At 38.9% G+C, this 16,289-nt stretch overlaps 1 protein-coding gene across 2 annotated transcripts in view; it reads right to left on the reverse strand.

Annotated features, from left to right (window-relative positions):
* Positions 1-1,259: 1,259 nt before the first annotated feature.
* PREX2 (phosphatidylinositol-3,4,5-trisphosphate dependent Rac exchange factor 2) overlaps positions 1,260-16,289 on the reverse strand; it is a 99,449-nt gene continuing 84,419 nt past the window's right edge. For both annotated transcript variants that reach the window (XM_035125054.2, XM_035125053.2), the window contains exons 36-40: positions 11,647-11,713; positions 9,026-9,216; positions 6,414-6,516; positions 5,349-5,416; positions 1,260-4,115 (exon numbers count right to left, since the gene is read on the reverse strand). In XM_035125054.2, the coding sequence (XP_034980945.2) occupies positions 4,070-4,115; positions 5,349-5,416; positions 6,414-6,516; positions 9,026-9,216; positions 11,647-11,713 (475 nt within the window). In that variant the 3' untranslated portion in view covers positions 1,260-4,069. The remainder of the gene's footprint in view (positions 4,116-5,348; positions 5,417-6,413; positions 6,517-9,025; positions 9,217-11,646; positions 11,714-16,289) is intronic.

Here is a 16,289-nt window from a genome sequence, read left to right on the forward strand (position 1 = left end):
CCAATCCCTCAACTGTTCCTCGTAAAACTTGGTTTCCAGACCCTTGATCATCTTGGTCACCCTCCTCTGCACATGTTCCAGCTTGTCAATGTCATGGTGAGCAAGTATATCTAGGTGGGGCCCCTCAGGCAGGTGGTAATGATTAGTCCCCAAAGCAGGAGTGTGTGATGGGGCTGGCTGGTTGCCAGCATTCCCCAGCCCCTGTAAATCTTTGAGTTAACCTGCCAGGGGAGAGAGAACATGCTGTGTATTAGACTTGCTGTTTGATGTTCTGTAGCTGGGGCCAGAGAAGAAGCCAATAAAGCCTGATAACCCATTTGGTGCCTGCATGTGATTGAGCTTGGAGGGAGGACTCAGGAAAGCGACACCCTCCTTAAATTTTGGCACCCAGAACTGGACACAGAACTCGCATGTGTGGTCTTGACTATGGCAGATTTGACTGACCTGACTTGGTATAAAGTCTTTACTTGTTACAGCGAATTGACAAAAGGTCTCTAATTAACACATTTGTGAGGTATAAATTGTTGCTTTGTTTCAATGGGCCCAATGTTCACCCTTGCCTTAAGTGTTAATAATTCTCTTCTTTAAAATGTTCATTGATCTGTAAAGATACTGTTCTAAAGAAAATATCTCCTCTTATCTCTCATATATATATATATATATATATATATATATATATATATATATATATATAGTTTAATAAAACATGTCACTTTATCACAGTGATGGACAAGATTTCAGAATATTGGGTTGGCATAATGACGTCCTCTGAGCTTTCAATTACACAGAAGGCAGATAGCAATACAGTGGTACCTCGGTTTAAGTACACAATTGGTTCCGGAAGTCTGTACTTAACCTGAAGCGTACTAAACCTGAAGCAAACTTTCCCATTGAAAGTAATGGAAAGTGGATTAATCCGTTCCAGATGGGCCCGCGGAGTACTCAACCTGAAGCATACTTAATCCGAAGTATGAGTGTAATTGGTTCTGGAAGTCCGTACTTAACCTGAAGCGAACTCTCCCATTGAAAGTAATGTAAAGTGGATTAATCCATTCCAGAAAGGTCCGCGGAGTACTTAAACTGAAAGTACTCAAACCGAGGCGTACTTAGACCGAGGTATGACTGTAGTATGAACAAGTGATTAGGATTCTATAAGCGCTTTTCTTTCAAACCTAATTAAATGTCATCTAGAGTTGATAGCAGAATGCTGGGGTAGGAGCTGCAAGCTTTGAATGCTGCCTGGTCATTTATCTTCTAATCTAAGCAATATGTGGAATTGCAATGGACTCCCCATACTTCGGGAGATACAGCACACTTTAAAAAAAAAAAGCATGTACAAGTCAGCAATTTTTATTTTGAAGGAAAAACAGCCCCACTGGGCCCCTGTTTTGATTGTGCCCCTGATGCAGCTTAGAGCTCTGTGAAAGTTGTGCACCAAATATTGCCCTTCCCAACTGCTAGTTGTCTTCAAAGTTGCTAAAAAGCATGAAAAGCAAAAGTAAACAAAGTTACATATGCATTGGTGCTATATAAATAAGTAATTATAAAAAGAACAGCTCAGGTTATACATATGAAAAGTTTATTATTGTTTGGTGCTATTCCATACTTTTTATTTAGACTTAAAACATTCAGATATCTAATAAAAAAGAGAATGATATTCAGTATTGGTCATACTCTGAGTAGGCCCATTGAAATCAATGGACTTTCTCCAAGTATGAATAACACTGGATATCACCTGGAATTTGTTACACTGTAAGTGATGATGATATGATGGACACAAAGATATACATAGAAAAATAATTTGATTCAAATCCATACTAAGAGGAGATTTCATTTTTATTTACCAATGTCATATCAGAAAAGTTGAAGTATATGGCTACAAGTATGGGAGATTTAAAAGAAACTAGTGATAATACTTTGTAGTTTTCTTTACATATGTATACTTTTTTAAAAAAAAGCAGCAATGTTCTAGATTTCTTACTGAGTAATTAAAAAAATATATTCTCACTTTGCAAAAAGTAGTACTGCAAGAATGAGCAAAAAAAATGAAAACAACTAACTCCTCCCCTCCCCCCAAAGGACACATAAGTTTACTGGATTTCTTACACTATATACATGATGCTACGGACTAATAGTGCTGCTATATTCTTTAAAAATTGGTAGGAATATATGATAGTAATGATATGCTGAGTCACCAATATGAGTTCAGTAGAAATATGTTCCAGGCACTATCAGAATATACTAAATTGTGCTTTTGAACTGTAGTAGCAACCATCCTGTCTAAAAGGCAGGATTTCGGTTCTAAGCCAAGATTCCTAAGATGAAGTGAAATTTATAGCCCAGTCTGATAAATGATGACTAATATGATTTTGCAGTGGACAATTTGAAATTACTCTTAAATTTTAGAACCCGAATGCTCCAAATATATACCCTAGATACATTTAAAACATAAAGTTCAGTATTTTAGAAGGGATAATACAGTTCAGAAAGTGAATTCTGCATGTTACATATTGTTGAAGTAAACAATTAGCTGCTTACTATATAATACAATCATACTACCCTATTATGGCTGCCGCTTCAGTGACTAAATTCCTGGGGTACTTCTGAGTAGACATATAGTCTAGCCTCTCCCTGATAGTGGTCAGCCAGATCAATTTTGCCTTAGGGTGTGGGATATTTTTAACATTAATTTTATAATCAGGCAAGCTGTTAATCCTCTGCTTTTCTAGATGATATATATTTTATTGTGAAATTTGTCTATTTTGCTATATCTTCTCTGTTTTTCTTTTCACTGTCACTCTATCCCATGGTTGATTGCAACACAAATTTGATGTCATTTCTGACATAAATTTATGTATGCTGTCAGTAAACTTTAATTTTCAAAATGTTTGCTTTTCTTTTAGGATACTGATACTACATAATTTGCCAGGTAGTTTAAAGAAAGATTAGAGACCTCTAATAGTTGATAGAACTTTTTTGTATTCTTATGTAATTCACACTCTTATCTTTTACATGGAAGTACAAAAATATAAACGATTGCATGTTCTCAGATTCAGAATTTTCAAAAATCCCTTATGCCATGGAGTTCACTATCACAGGAAACACTCTTGTCAGTGGTTCCTGAATAATTACCGTATTAAGGAGTCTAATTAATGGAATCTTGCAACTCTTCAGAATCCACCTGTCACTTCTAGCATCTGATCTCAATGTGAAAGAAACTGAGCATCTCATGCTGAATATCACTTATTGTCAAGTCATGGAAAGTAAACACAACATTCCTGTATCTAACACCCATGTATTAGGAATAATGCTTTTCACATAATCCATTTGCAATCCTCTACAATCATCTACCATCACCATCCCTTTCTCAAATCTATTATAGGAGGCATGTTTCTCCTGTAACCGTGAAGTGGAATGCCAGAAATCTTTCCCCCAGTGCAGTCTTTGTGCTTCAGATAAAACCCATTATAAGGTATGATCTTCGTGTCCCACTTTGCAGGTTTAGAAAAGCAGGAACACGAATTCACTTGTACTTTTTCTACTCCTATTAGCATTCAAGTCTGCTTTTAGTATGTAACCGTATCTTCAGCAAAATGGTAATTTCAAGTATAGCTCCAACTTACAGTATTATAATATTGGGGGTGGACGCAATTATCTGTGCAAGAAACTGCAAAAGTATAGCGTAACAACTTGAAACTAGTATTATTTTATCTTCCTCTGAATCAAAACTTTTTGAAAGGGTCTTTTTATAGTGGTTTTTCCATTCTGTGTTATAGCTTTGTGTTCATACAGTTACCAGTGTTTAAGTGGGTGATTGGCACTGTTGAAGCAACCACCTAAAATGCAGACTTATTCCAGTGTAAATGTCCTAAATGTTACTTCACCAAGCAAGCAGATCAGATCTTGGGATCTGCTTTTTCCAGTAATAGTTGTTCCTCAATAGCTAAGCCATATTTAAGATAAAGCACTGCTGTATCTGGAACTACACGCTGTTGTTCATCGAGACACATTCTAGGGAATACTAGTGTCATGGAAGCTGGAATTTTGATCATTTCTCCAATAGGAATCTTTACTCTTCTCCAACAGGAGGTGGTGGTTGACACAGTTTGTATAGCCTGCCAAAAACAAAGAACAATTATAAAAGTGCTTGTGTTTTGTGAAAGTGTCTAAAACAGGCATCCCCAAACTTCAGCCCTCCAGATGTTTTGGACTACAATTCCCATCATCCCTGACCACTGGTCCTGTTAGCAAGGCATCATGGGACTTGTAGGCCAAAACATCTGGAGGGGCGCAGTTTGGAGATGCCTGGTCTAAAACATTTAAACTTTCTACTAACGACTAGGCCCCCAACCTGTCCAATATTTTGCCTGACCAAAGGTGGCAACTCTAGTTCAAATGAGTATCTGGAATAAAAGAAAATATATGTTTAGCTCATGAAAATATGCTCCAATCTAGGCAGGTTGCACCTGAGCTTTCGAAAGAGTTCATTCAAAAGATCCATGCCCAGTCAATTGCAAGGGGAAGACCGCCAAAGTATAGAATCTCATGAGTTGCCACAGTTGGGACAAGACATATATATAAATATGTTAATAATGTTCAGTGTAAAACTAATTATGCACATTCCAACTCTGCCTCCAGCAGGAGGCTGGTATGAACCAAAACATTTATAAACATTTACATTTATAACAAAAGGGAGAGAACTGACCATTCACTTGGCAAACACATTTAAATGTTTCCAGAGAAAAATAAACAACCCCCAAGGTAATAGGCTCTTAAATACGACTCCAGGGATCAAAGGAATTTCACCCAGCTCCTAGATCAGTCCAATCAGGATATTTTCCTAAACTGGATACAACTATATTACAATGGCTTTGTAATAATCAAGCACTCCGCCAGAATTGACATTTGTGGTCTAAACCACAGAGCCTAGGGCTTGCCAATCAGAAGGTTGGCAGTTCGAATCCCCGCAACGGGGTGAGCTCCCGTTGTTCGGTCCCTGTTCCTGCCAACCTAACAGTTCAAAAGCACGTCAAAGTGCAAGTAGATAAATAGGTAAACGGCATTTCCATGTGGAAAAACTGTCTGCGGACAAACGCAGCTCGCTCAGCCAATAGAGCGAGATGAGCAACGCACCCTCAAGAGTTGTCCGCGACTGGACCTAATGGTCAGGGGTATCATTACCTTTACCTAACTGCATAAGCTCCAAAAGTATGGATGTCACTAAGAAACAAACAAAAAAACACCCTGTACTTCAATATCAATAAAAGTGTGGTCTGGGTAAAGTATTTTACAGAAACTGGAGAAATGATAGCCTTGGTTACAGGCCATTGATTGCAATGTTTTGTTACCTTGGAGCAGATGGTGGTGTTCGGTCCCTAACTCCTAAATTCTTGGCAGTGTTCTGCACTCTTGCTCCCTGTAAGACAGAAAAATGATTGTGCTTCTAATAGAGTTATTCCTTAGAAAATGGGGAGGGGGCTCTCCACCAGGACATTTACAGGGTTATTCATTTAAACAAAATGGTCAAATATAGGATACCTAAACAATAATTTTGTCCTTGCTGATTCGGAAATAGAAGATACCCCTAATCAGCAGTAAGTAACTGAAGAGTTGTTTGTGGCTTCAGAAAATATAATCAAATAAGGTGATTTCAAATAAGTTCCCACTGCACTTTCAGTTTCTAAAGGCAGAATTCTGACCAAACATTCAAAACCCTGGAGAGGTTCAAAGAATGGTCAGCACCTGTGCTATCCATAATGCTTTAATTCCTCATAAAATGTAAAATGTAACAAATTCAAAAAATATATACCAAAGTTATCGGAAAAACTACAAGGTAGATGGCAATTAAAGATCAAAACAGACGCATCCATCGCTGTGCTGTAAATGTTATGTTTTATGTTTTGACTATCTCAAGGTCATGCTGAGCTAGGAGAGATAAATTCATGTGCTCAGAGAGCTGGGCATTCTTACTTTCATTTTGTATCTCACATCTTGCAGTTCTTTCTCTGCAAGTGGGTTTGGATTTTTATTTTATTTTTTGTAACGAAGCCGAGACACGCTGGGGGAGAAGTGGCACTACTATCAGTGCTGCTTTGGTGCACAATTGTGCCGATTTTGAGTGAGATCTCGCCACAAATGGGCATAATCTTGCTTGAAATCGGCACCACTTATTTGCCAAGGTGATGGGGCAGCAGTGGGCCCCTTTGGATTGATGGCCATGGCTCTAACCACCTGCCTTGGCTGAGAAATCCCGGGTTCCCAGGCCCAGTCCTGTTCAACCTGCATATGCTTTAAATATTAATGTACTTTCAAATGGATAGAATTGCTTTCCAAGGCCAATAATCCAACTTGGGGGGGGGGACTGAGCATTGGGTAGCGAAAATGTAACCTATCAAAGCAATAAAAAAGCCTACTTGTTTGCGCATCACATCTGTAGCTTGCAGAATATAGCGAGGAGGTAGGCCATGACTCCGAGCAAGAATTATAGCCTGTTCCAGAGTGACACTCAGAGTGCACCTGCAATACAAAATCAGATAAATGCAGGAGAGATCAAGTTTTATTGCGTTCTAGTTCTCTGTATAAAAATGTGTAGTCATGTTGGTCCATTAGAACAAAAATCCAAAGCTGCAGTAGGATAATGTATTTATTAGGTCCAACCAAAAAAGTCGAAGTAGTGAGTAGCCTTTCTTTCTAGTTCTACAGAACTCTTCTTACCATCTAGAACAGTGGTCCTCAACCTTGGGCCTCCAGATGTTTTGAGATTACAATTCCCATTATCCCTGACTACTGGTCCTGCTAGCTAGGGATCATGGGAGTTGTAGGCCAAAAACATCTGGAGGCCCAAGGTTGAGGACCACTGATCTAGAACACACACAAGGGAGGTGCTGATTCCGGAGCAAAACATACAAGCCCCGCCCACCAGATACCAAGCACTCTACTATTTGAATTAGGCTCGAGTGTTTTTCATGCAGTTTTATGATGCAAACATGTTGAAACTGCACCACATGAAAATCAAAAGTCTGTCTGAAACTTCCTATCGAATTTAAAGAGAAATTTTATCAGTTTTTTCTCAAATAGGTAAAACTCAAATTTATAGAACATATTTTGGATTTTCATTTGAGAAGGCAAATTTGTGCCTAGATAATCCAAGCCTACTGCTCTTATCCGCTGGGCAACACATATTCTTCAATCTGATGAATATTTACTTAGTGGTAAATTAAACTGAGCTTAATTCTATTGTAAATTGTTGTGATCTGCTGCAGGGTGGGATGGCATTCTTTGCTTGCAAGGCAGCTAGAAACCAACCAACTAGGGGAACTAGGATTGTAATTGTGGCCTCAAAATCCCAAAACAGAAGATTCTCCCTCTTTAGGATTATGCTAATTTTAATAAATGATGGTGAATTTACATAAATGATTAATTTGTATACATTATAGTAAATATGTTTCATATAGCACTCTGAAGGTTAATAAGTACATTTATTTTCTTTCTGGTGTGATCCTATTCAGATGATACACTTGATTGCTATACATGTCTGTCTGGAGAGATACAGGATTTGTTGCTTTAATGTAAAATTGGAAAATGTACTGTAATAAAAATCAAAGCAAAAATAATTGCTAACTTTTCAGAAGCTCAAATATTAGCTCTGATACTGGAATGCAAATAAATCTTTCAAGCATTTTTAGCTTAGTGCTGTTAAGTACAGTTCAATTTGGACTCTGTGGAAGAAATAACAGACAAAAGAGCCACTCTCCACACCAAACTGAAAGATAGCTAGGACATGGATTTGTATTTAACTAAAATGAAAAGCTGATAACATAATTTGTTGCCAATGGTCGTTTTCTGTGAACTGCATTTATTCTCTCTCTTATAGAATGCATAGGATTGTTAAGTCCATTCAACATTTGATCCTGAATGACCTGGGTTCTGTGACTGTCTCCATGTTGGAATCCGTATGCACAAGTAAAGCAGCCCCCTTGAGGTTAACACCAATCACGCATTGGCTGGGAAGTGTCCGCAGTGCGCATCAAAGAGGTGAGGGTCACTGTGCATGTTTCCACTTGCCCTTTTGTACATTCAGACTGAACATCTGAAGAGGGCTTTAAAGTTCTTAACCTCAGCAGGTCATGTAGATTTCAGAAGATTATAAATTTCTTACTGCTTTGAGAACACTTGCATTACTCTAAAAATAAGGTCTTTTATTTTAGCGTTTGGTTTTATTTCCACGTATTTTCAAAAAATGTCCTACCATCTGCTACTTACTCATTCTGTTCTCTTGGTTGGGTTTTGCTAATTAGTGACCTTTAAATAAATTTGTTCTTTATTCATGAGAAAAGTCAAAACCACTCAAGATTTAATACAAAAGGCAGAGAAAGCAGACTAAGTTTAGATTCTTAAAACCAGTGCTTTTCTTCTGGGGGTACGCATACCCCTAAATATTTTGTGAATATTTGTAATTTGTCCATTTACTGTATTTATTTTTCCCAATTTGAACTATAAAATGGTACCCCTAAACATTTTCTTTCTCTCTCTTTTTTTTTTTTAGAAAAAAGGCACTGCTTAAAACTGCCTGTTGGGTTCTCACTTCTGAGCTGTCCTCACATGCCAGTCCACAAAATGGCTTATGTTCCTCTTAGACCAGTAGGAGGCACGCATCTAGGAAGCATTGTGGTATACCTAGAAGCAGCATCCATTTAATTTTTGTTATGTAATCTCTCTCTTACTCAAGTGAAACCCAGCTTGCAGTGTGGCACCCAAGACAAATCTAGGCAATGTTATTAGTTATTCAAGAGCAACACCAGAGTAGAGTAGTTCACAAGGAGATAGCGCTCAACCACATTTGGGACAGCAACATGTTTAATATATATAAGATAGTGTTACATATTCTTATGCTAAGCCACCTCACAGTCAGTTACACGAGCTGTACACACATGTTCAGTTCTGAATAAAAAAAGTTTCAATAAATCATTATTATTGGAACTGGGTGACAATAGCAGCAATCAAGAATAGTGATAAATTACCATACCGGTGAACTCCACTATTGCACATAATGATATGGCAAGCTCCAAGTCTGCTACAGAGTTCTGAAGAGACTGACAGCAGTCCAACTCCTGAAGCACTGCATGCTGTGTAAGCACAGGATGCTGTGCGCTTCGATCTTATGAATGACACCATCAGTCGGTAAAGTTCATCCAGACAATTGATGGGCCGCATCAGCTGCAAGTAAGTGACAATGCTGCTGTCATTAATATATTCTCACTGCCTCAAGAAGAAAGTAATGAATTCTAAGTTCATCAAAAAACCAAACTGTTATTTCTCTTAATGACATGAGAATCAATAAATTCAGAGCATAGGTACCATGGCATCCTGAAGACAGCCTTTTTTGTCCTTCATGTAGAAGATAAGTAACTTTAGGTCCCATTACAGTGGTACCTCGGTTGTTGAACGTAATCCGTTCCAGAAGATGGTTTGACTTCCAAAACATTCGACAACCGAATTGAGGCGCAAAGGGAGAATTTCAATTTCAATGGTGAAAATTGAAAAACACGCAGCAGAAACCGTTCGACTTCCAAGAAGCATTCGAAAACTGAAACGTTCGGCTTCCGAGACACTCGAAAACCAAGGTACCACTGTACCAGGACAAAGTTGTAGCTGGCCCCTTAGCAATTATGTAACAAAAGCAGCTTTTGTTCTTTAATTAGACAATTAAAGGAAATTAACAGTGGAAACTTTTTAAATAGGCAGATTACACTTTCTAGTGAAACAAAGAAAGGAAATGGAACTAATGAATTGTCATACTTACAATAGAGATTTTTTCCCCTGAAAACTCTCTCTTATATTCACAATCTCAAGGAAGACAGGGTTGTAGCTCCAGAGAGCTCTACTGATTTCTGCTGCTAACAGTTCCTTTAGTGGGGTAGGAGAGCGGGGGGGGGGGGGAATACAACTCTCAAAACAGCTGGAGGACTGAGTTTGGGGGTGCCTGTGGTAGACAAATCTAAAAAGCCTGGGACACAAATTTTCACGGTCCTCTAACAACTATGACGGCTCATTTACCAGAAGTAATGTATTTAGCATTAACTCTGGAAGTGTATGTTCGATTCTGGCCAAACTGAGCCTCCTAGAGCCTTTGTGTCCCAGGCTTTTTAGACTTATCTACCATGTACTATCTGAAACCAAAGGCGTTGCCAGACTTGAAATATATTAGCATTCTTTTCAGCTCTTCTACCCCACTACTTCTGTCCTTTCTATTCTATTTGCGTGTTCAGACCTTTAAACCTCCCCCTTAAATTCACATAAGACTCAAATTTTTTGTTTGGTTTTCGGCAGAATTTAGGCCACAACTTTATTGATTACAGTGAGTGGTTGCATAGGCTCTGGTTCGACTAGCTCCCTAACCCGTGGCAGGTAGCGCTGACCCAGAGCTCCATTGTAGGTCAGCCTAGTGTGAACACCTGGAATGGCAGAAAGCCGGGGACATGCTATGTCCACCACCCAGATGTCCCCCTGGACTCAGGCATGGGCACAACCCCTCACAGGGTTGACCAAACCATTGAGTCCCTGGATTCCTTTAACAGAATACCCCTTCGCATAGGGATGAGAGCTGTTCCCCCATCCCTATCACCTGAACCAGAGCCTGTCCGCAACCTTACAAGTTGTGACGATTTGCAACGAGGCAGGCGAAACCCAAATGGCACTAGCCAATCAGCCATGTTTGGAAAATTCATGCCGTGCCCCTGTCCCAATGACAGACGACACATGACGGCATAGCAAGGTCAAGCACGCAAGCCCTAAAAGTAGGGAGAGGTTGGCGGGTGTTCCAATGCACTGATCAAAAGAGGAAGCTCTGAGTCATGTGCATTGGCATTTTAGCTAGCGTCCCATTGGTCAGATTAAACCCAGCATCAAGGGACCTACCAATAGGGTGTTGTGGCTATCCAATCGTACCCACCCACAACACAAGGGTTTGGTTGCCAGGTCTCACTGCAACACGTGCCCTCTTTGAGGGAGGGCACAATTTCTGATGCTTGTGCCTCCTGTTTTATGCTTTAAGGTTCATGCATATGCACCTGCCGAAAACAGCCACTTATAAAGGTGTCGTCTTACTAGTTTACAAAAGTAAGTTTATGCTCTGCCTCCATGATTAGAAGCTGTTTAGTTTTGAATACCAGTTGCTAGAAATTGCAGGATGAAAAAGTGCTCTTGTGCTTGGATGCTGCTTGCAGGCTTCATGTAGGCATCTGGTTGGCCACTGTGAGAACAGGATACTGGACTAAATGGGCCATTGGCCTGAACCAGCAGGCTTTCCTTATGTTCTTAAGTCAGCCATTCTATGTATAAACATGGGCACATGTGCCCATCTACAGATAAAACAAATATGGCAGCAGCAGCACTGGAAGGTATGGTATAGTTGAGTGAGCTCTGCATTGTGAGTAACCTAAATCTCTGAAACATAAGAAACTTCCTGATAAGGACCCTAAGGAGTAGGTTCCCCTCCTTCATATGATTAGTCCAGTTTTTAAGCTTAGAATGTCTCAAGAAATACAATGTTTTTCTTGTGGACAATGTGCATTGCACTATTGCTCTTAAGGAATACCTAATTTGGATGATGAAACAGTTTAATTAACACATCCTTATTTCGTTTACCTTATCTATATAAGCAGCTTTTGATGTTGAATTAGGTGGAAGATTTGACTTGTCCAGGTAAAATGCCCTGAAAAAAAATAAACATCTACAATGGGTTAATTGTTCAAGAGCTTTTATAATGTACTTTTAAAGCAAAAACCTTTAGCCTCTTTGTGGCATTTTTAAAGCATCCACAACACAAAGAACCATCATGCAAATTAGTGATGGGCAAATGTTAATTTAATGCAACCCTCCCTTGAAACTTATTGTGAAAAATATTAATAATTTTGAGGCAAGCTGTCCTGAAAATTAAATGTACCCCACCATATGGTGCAAGCCAAAGCTTTCATTAATATAAAATATGCTAACCCGTGGAAACAGACTTAGTTAAAAGTTGTAGAATGAGAAAATCTTAGTTTGCATTACAAAAGCAATTCTTTAGAATATATGACCTTTACAGGGTCATGTTTACAGCAGCTTGCATAAGATCTACTGCAATTAGTAATAGTCTGGAAAAGTAGATCATGAATGGCTATGGGTAGTTCAGGACCCAAGTTCAAATACTTTACTTTCAGTTGAACAAGTGAAGAGCACTTTTTATTATTTGATAGGTCTTGATTTTATGGTCTACAAAATAACCATGATGGAATCAGTCAACACCAAACATAGCACCCAGGGAGCTATGCAGATTCTGGAGTGTGCTATCTCCTTCCTTCCATTTGTGTTTGTTGTGCTTATGAGGAGAATAAAAGGATTTGAACCCTGCCTGTATGGATGCCTGGGGACTAGCTCTAGCACAGTAATTGCTAGCATGCTTCACTAGCTGGTTGAGTTCGGGTGGGAGGATACTGTGGTGTCATATTGCAATTTCTGTGTGCAGTGATGCCAGGGCTGTGATTATGTTTTTCCCCCTGTGTCACAAGTTTTTAGTTATTTCCATGTGTGGGCAGAATGCATATATTGAGTACAGTATATTAGTAGCATCACAAGCCACAAGCTGCCACTGGTGGTGTTCCATTGGACTACACTCGTGCTTGTCTCTCTCTTTTTTAACACTCTTTTGGTATTTGTAAAGAATGTGTTGTTCCTATCTCTTCCTGGGCTGAGCATGCATTGTATTTGGCAGCCATTTTACCAGCAAAGCAGAAACATTTATCTATTTCCTGTGGAATACAAATATAGGACAGTTCAGCCCTTGCACCAGATTGGTTTTCAGAGTGTAATTTACGTGAACATGAAATAATACTACCAAGTATTATTATTATTTATTAAGTTTGTATACCACCCTTCAGCCAAAGACCTCAGGGTGGTTCAAACCATAAAAATACAAAATAAAAGTGAAATGCATAACAAAAACAACACAAACTGATAACCCGCCCTCCTACAAACACATTAAAAGTGTTAATCAGCCCAAGGCCTGGTTGAAGAGGAATGTTTTCATCTGGCACCTAAAGTAGCTGACACTTGTAGAAAATTTGAAAGTACTATACTTGTATAGCTTTTTGCAATATGATCTTCTGTATTTCTGAGAACACGGTAAGCTGAGGACAGCATACAAATTTCCAAAGTACTTCACTTAATTACTAAATGCCTGTTTAGGACCTTAATCAAATGTTATGAGGAAAGCTAATGGAAAACTTGGAGTAATGCCCAAAGTGAGGCAGTATTTTCTAATCTACCTAGAGTGACAAGTGTGAAATCAGAATACTTACTCCATGAGTAGGCAAACTAAGGCCCAGGGGCCGGATCCGGCCCAATTGCCTTCTAAATCTGGCCTGCGGATGGTCCAGGAATCAGCGTGGTTTACATGAGTAGAATGTGTGCTTTTATTTAAAAATGCATCTCTGGGTTATTTGTGGGGCATAGGAATTTGTTCTTTTTCCCCCAAAAATATAGTCCGGCCCACCACAAGGTCTGAGGGACAGTGGACCGGACCCCTGCTGAAAAAGTGTGCTGACCCCTGAATTACTCAATGTGCAGAAAATATTAGCTTTGCCATTCTGAAAATGTGGGAGAATTATTTTTTTTAAGAAAAAGGTAGAAATTATATAGGAGTAAGGCTCATTTCAGTCTGAATGAGAATTATTGTTGTTGTTATGGGAACATGCTTTACACATAACAATATAAGGTTTAAAGCTGCCATTTGATGTTTGGAACAAATCATAGTTTCCACATTGTATTTGAATACAAGAGATTGGTTTGTTGAAATCACGTATAACTATACAGCAACCAGGATCAAATGGTAATTAGGTCTAAACTTATCTAAATCATGCACCATAGAAAACAAGGTCAGGGAACTAAAAAGTCAGGAAGTCCAATAAATGAACATACGAGATCCAGTTGAATTCCAAATATGGTTATAGTTTAAAACACACACACACACACACACACATTCTGAAATGGAGCATATAAGCTCACATAAAAGGTAAAGGGACCCCTGACCATTAGGTCCAGTCATGACCGACTCTGGGGTTGCGGCGCTCATCTCGCGTTATTGGCCGAGGGAGCCGGCGTACAGCTTCCAGGTCATGTGGCCAGCATGACAAAGCCGCTTCCGGCGAACCAGAACAGCACACGGAAACGCCGTTTGCCCTCCCGCTGTAGCAGTACCTATTTATCTACTTGCATTTTGACATAATCTCTCCTTTTTATTATAATATACTTTTTAATTTCTACCTCATTCCCTATGTATTCTGCATGCTTTATCTTTTGTAATATAGCTTCATTGACCTATTTGCATGGTCACAGCAAGCAAATTGAAGGTCTAATGACTGCTAATTTGTTGTGAATAAAAATGTCATTAACTCTTTTTTATATTTCACTATAGTACTCCATTGATCATATATGTTAACACAGAATTGTAGACTTCTTGAATTATGAAATATTAAATTTGTGGTGTTATTTGGAAGCAACATGTTTATTGTGTATTCTGAATTTTTAAACACAAATTAAAGCTGGCTATTGTTAGAATTATCATTGGTGTAGTTGTCATACTGTACCCCTGCTTAACTCTGAAAAGTGAAGAAAAGGGGAAAATACTAGAGGACAAAATACTTATTTGTCCTCACAAAGAAGATGGAGTTACTATGTGAGCTTTCTCAGTATCTCTACCGTTTAGATAAGAAAGAGGGTTTGGGAAATCCCTAGAACAGGGAGAAGTCCTATTGGACAGGCAGAAGCCCTTTGCCAACCAGATGACTTTGGTAGATATAGCCCAACCTTTTCACCTGTGTTGTTGCTGCTAAAATTCTATTAAAATATATCAACTAAAGCCATTTCAGGCTGCGTTAATAAGAGACAGGAAGAAATTTTCAATAAGAAATATACATGGCAGACATACTACAATCATTTTGTAGTATGATTGGGAAATGCTGTTTTAGACTTCTAAACCTTATTTTTCTTACACAAGGATGACTTCCTTGTAAGAAATAAAAGGACTGCAAAATTCCATTAAAAATATTTATTTGAATAAATGCAAATGGCTGTTAAGCAAATCAGGTTTGCTTTCAGCTGAAAAGCATATGTTTCATAAATTTGAAGTTGTAATTAACCATTCCTGGTTGAAAGCAATTCATTTATCAATTTTGCTCTAGTGCACAACTGGAGAATTCAAATTGTCAAAAGACGCGTGTGGATAGGGAGCTATTAGCAGGGGATTTGTTTTCTGTAAATGAGTTCACACAAAATATTATTCAAATGGATTGCATCATATGCTTGGGAAGGACAGCATTCCTTTCCACAGAAGAATGCAGAACAATGGCCATGGGAAAGCATTTTCCACCATTTTTTAAACAGCTTGTATAAGATACAGTTCTGAATCTACTACCCAAAATTACATGGTAGTTACTCAGGTACATTCCATGTTTGGAGGCCCTGGGTAGACTGCAGGCAGGTCACCTGTCAGCCTACGATAATGTAGCTGCATATGATGTGCCCAAACTTCTTACCTACATTAATTCTGCTGCTCCTGGTGTGTGCATAAGTAAGGCAGTGACAACCAGGCAGTTTGGGCATGCAGCCCAGCGCTCTGATCAGTTCTGCTGCTGGGGTCCCCACACAAGTGCCCTTGTTATAGCCAGGCTCTCCTGGTGAGTATTGGAGGAGCTGAAAACAGGGCTGCCACAATTAAGATGGTAGGGCTGGAAAGTATTGGCATGCAGCCTGGAGCATTGCCCTCCAAGTTCTTGCTGGCTGCCATGGCTGTGGTAAAGAGGATGGGCTAATATGGCACATGCGGAGCCAGGCCCATAAGAGAAAAGATAAAATCAGATGTAAAGAGCAAGAGATATTAAAAAAATAAAACTTTATTTCGTTTTAGAATTGATTTATGGTAATGCATTACTACTGTATTTCTCCCTTTCACCTAATTCCCAAGATTATGAAGAGATTAACTGATCTAATCAAAAGCTCCTGTAATTATACAATGTTGATAGTGCTATGCTTAAATTTTTGCTAATGTATCACTAAGTTCCCCATAGCTCTTAATAACTGCTGAGCTTTCATATATACCGCAATAAAGGTGTTTAAAAATCTTTGCTGACTTAATTACTTTATCCCTTTTGAGCAGCATCTTTCCATCAGCAAAACATAAGGTCAGGGTAAATTTACACCATTAACCTCTCCCAACTTGAAAACAGAAAATCAGCATACCATTTTTCTTGCAC

Source organism: Zootoca vivipara, chromosome 8 (assembly GCF_963506605.1).
Source record: "Zootoca vivipara chromosome 8, rZooViv1.1, whole genome shotgun sequence".
Taxonomy (NCBI): Eukaryota; Metazoa; Chordata; class Lepidosauria; order Squamata; family Lacertidae; genus Zootoca; species Zootoca vivipara.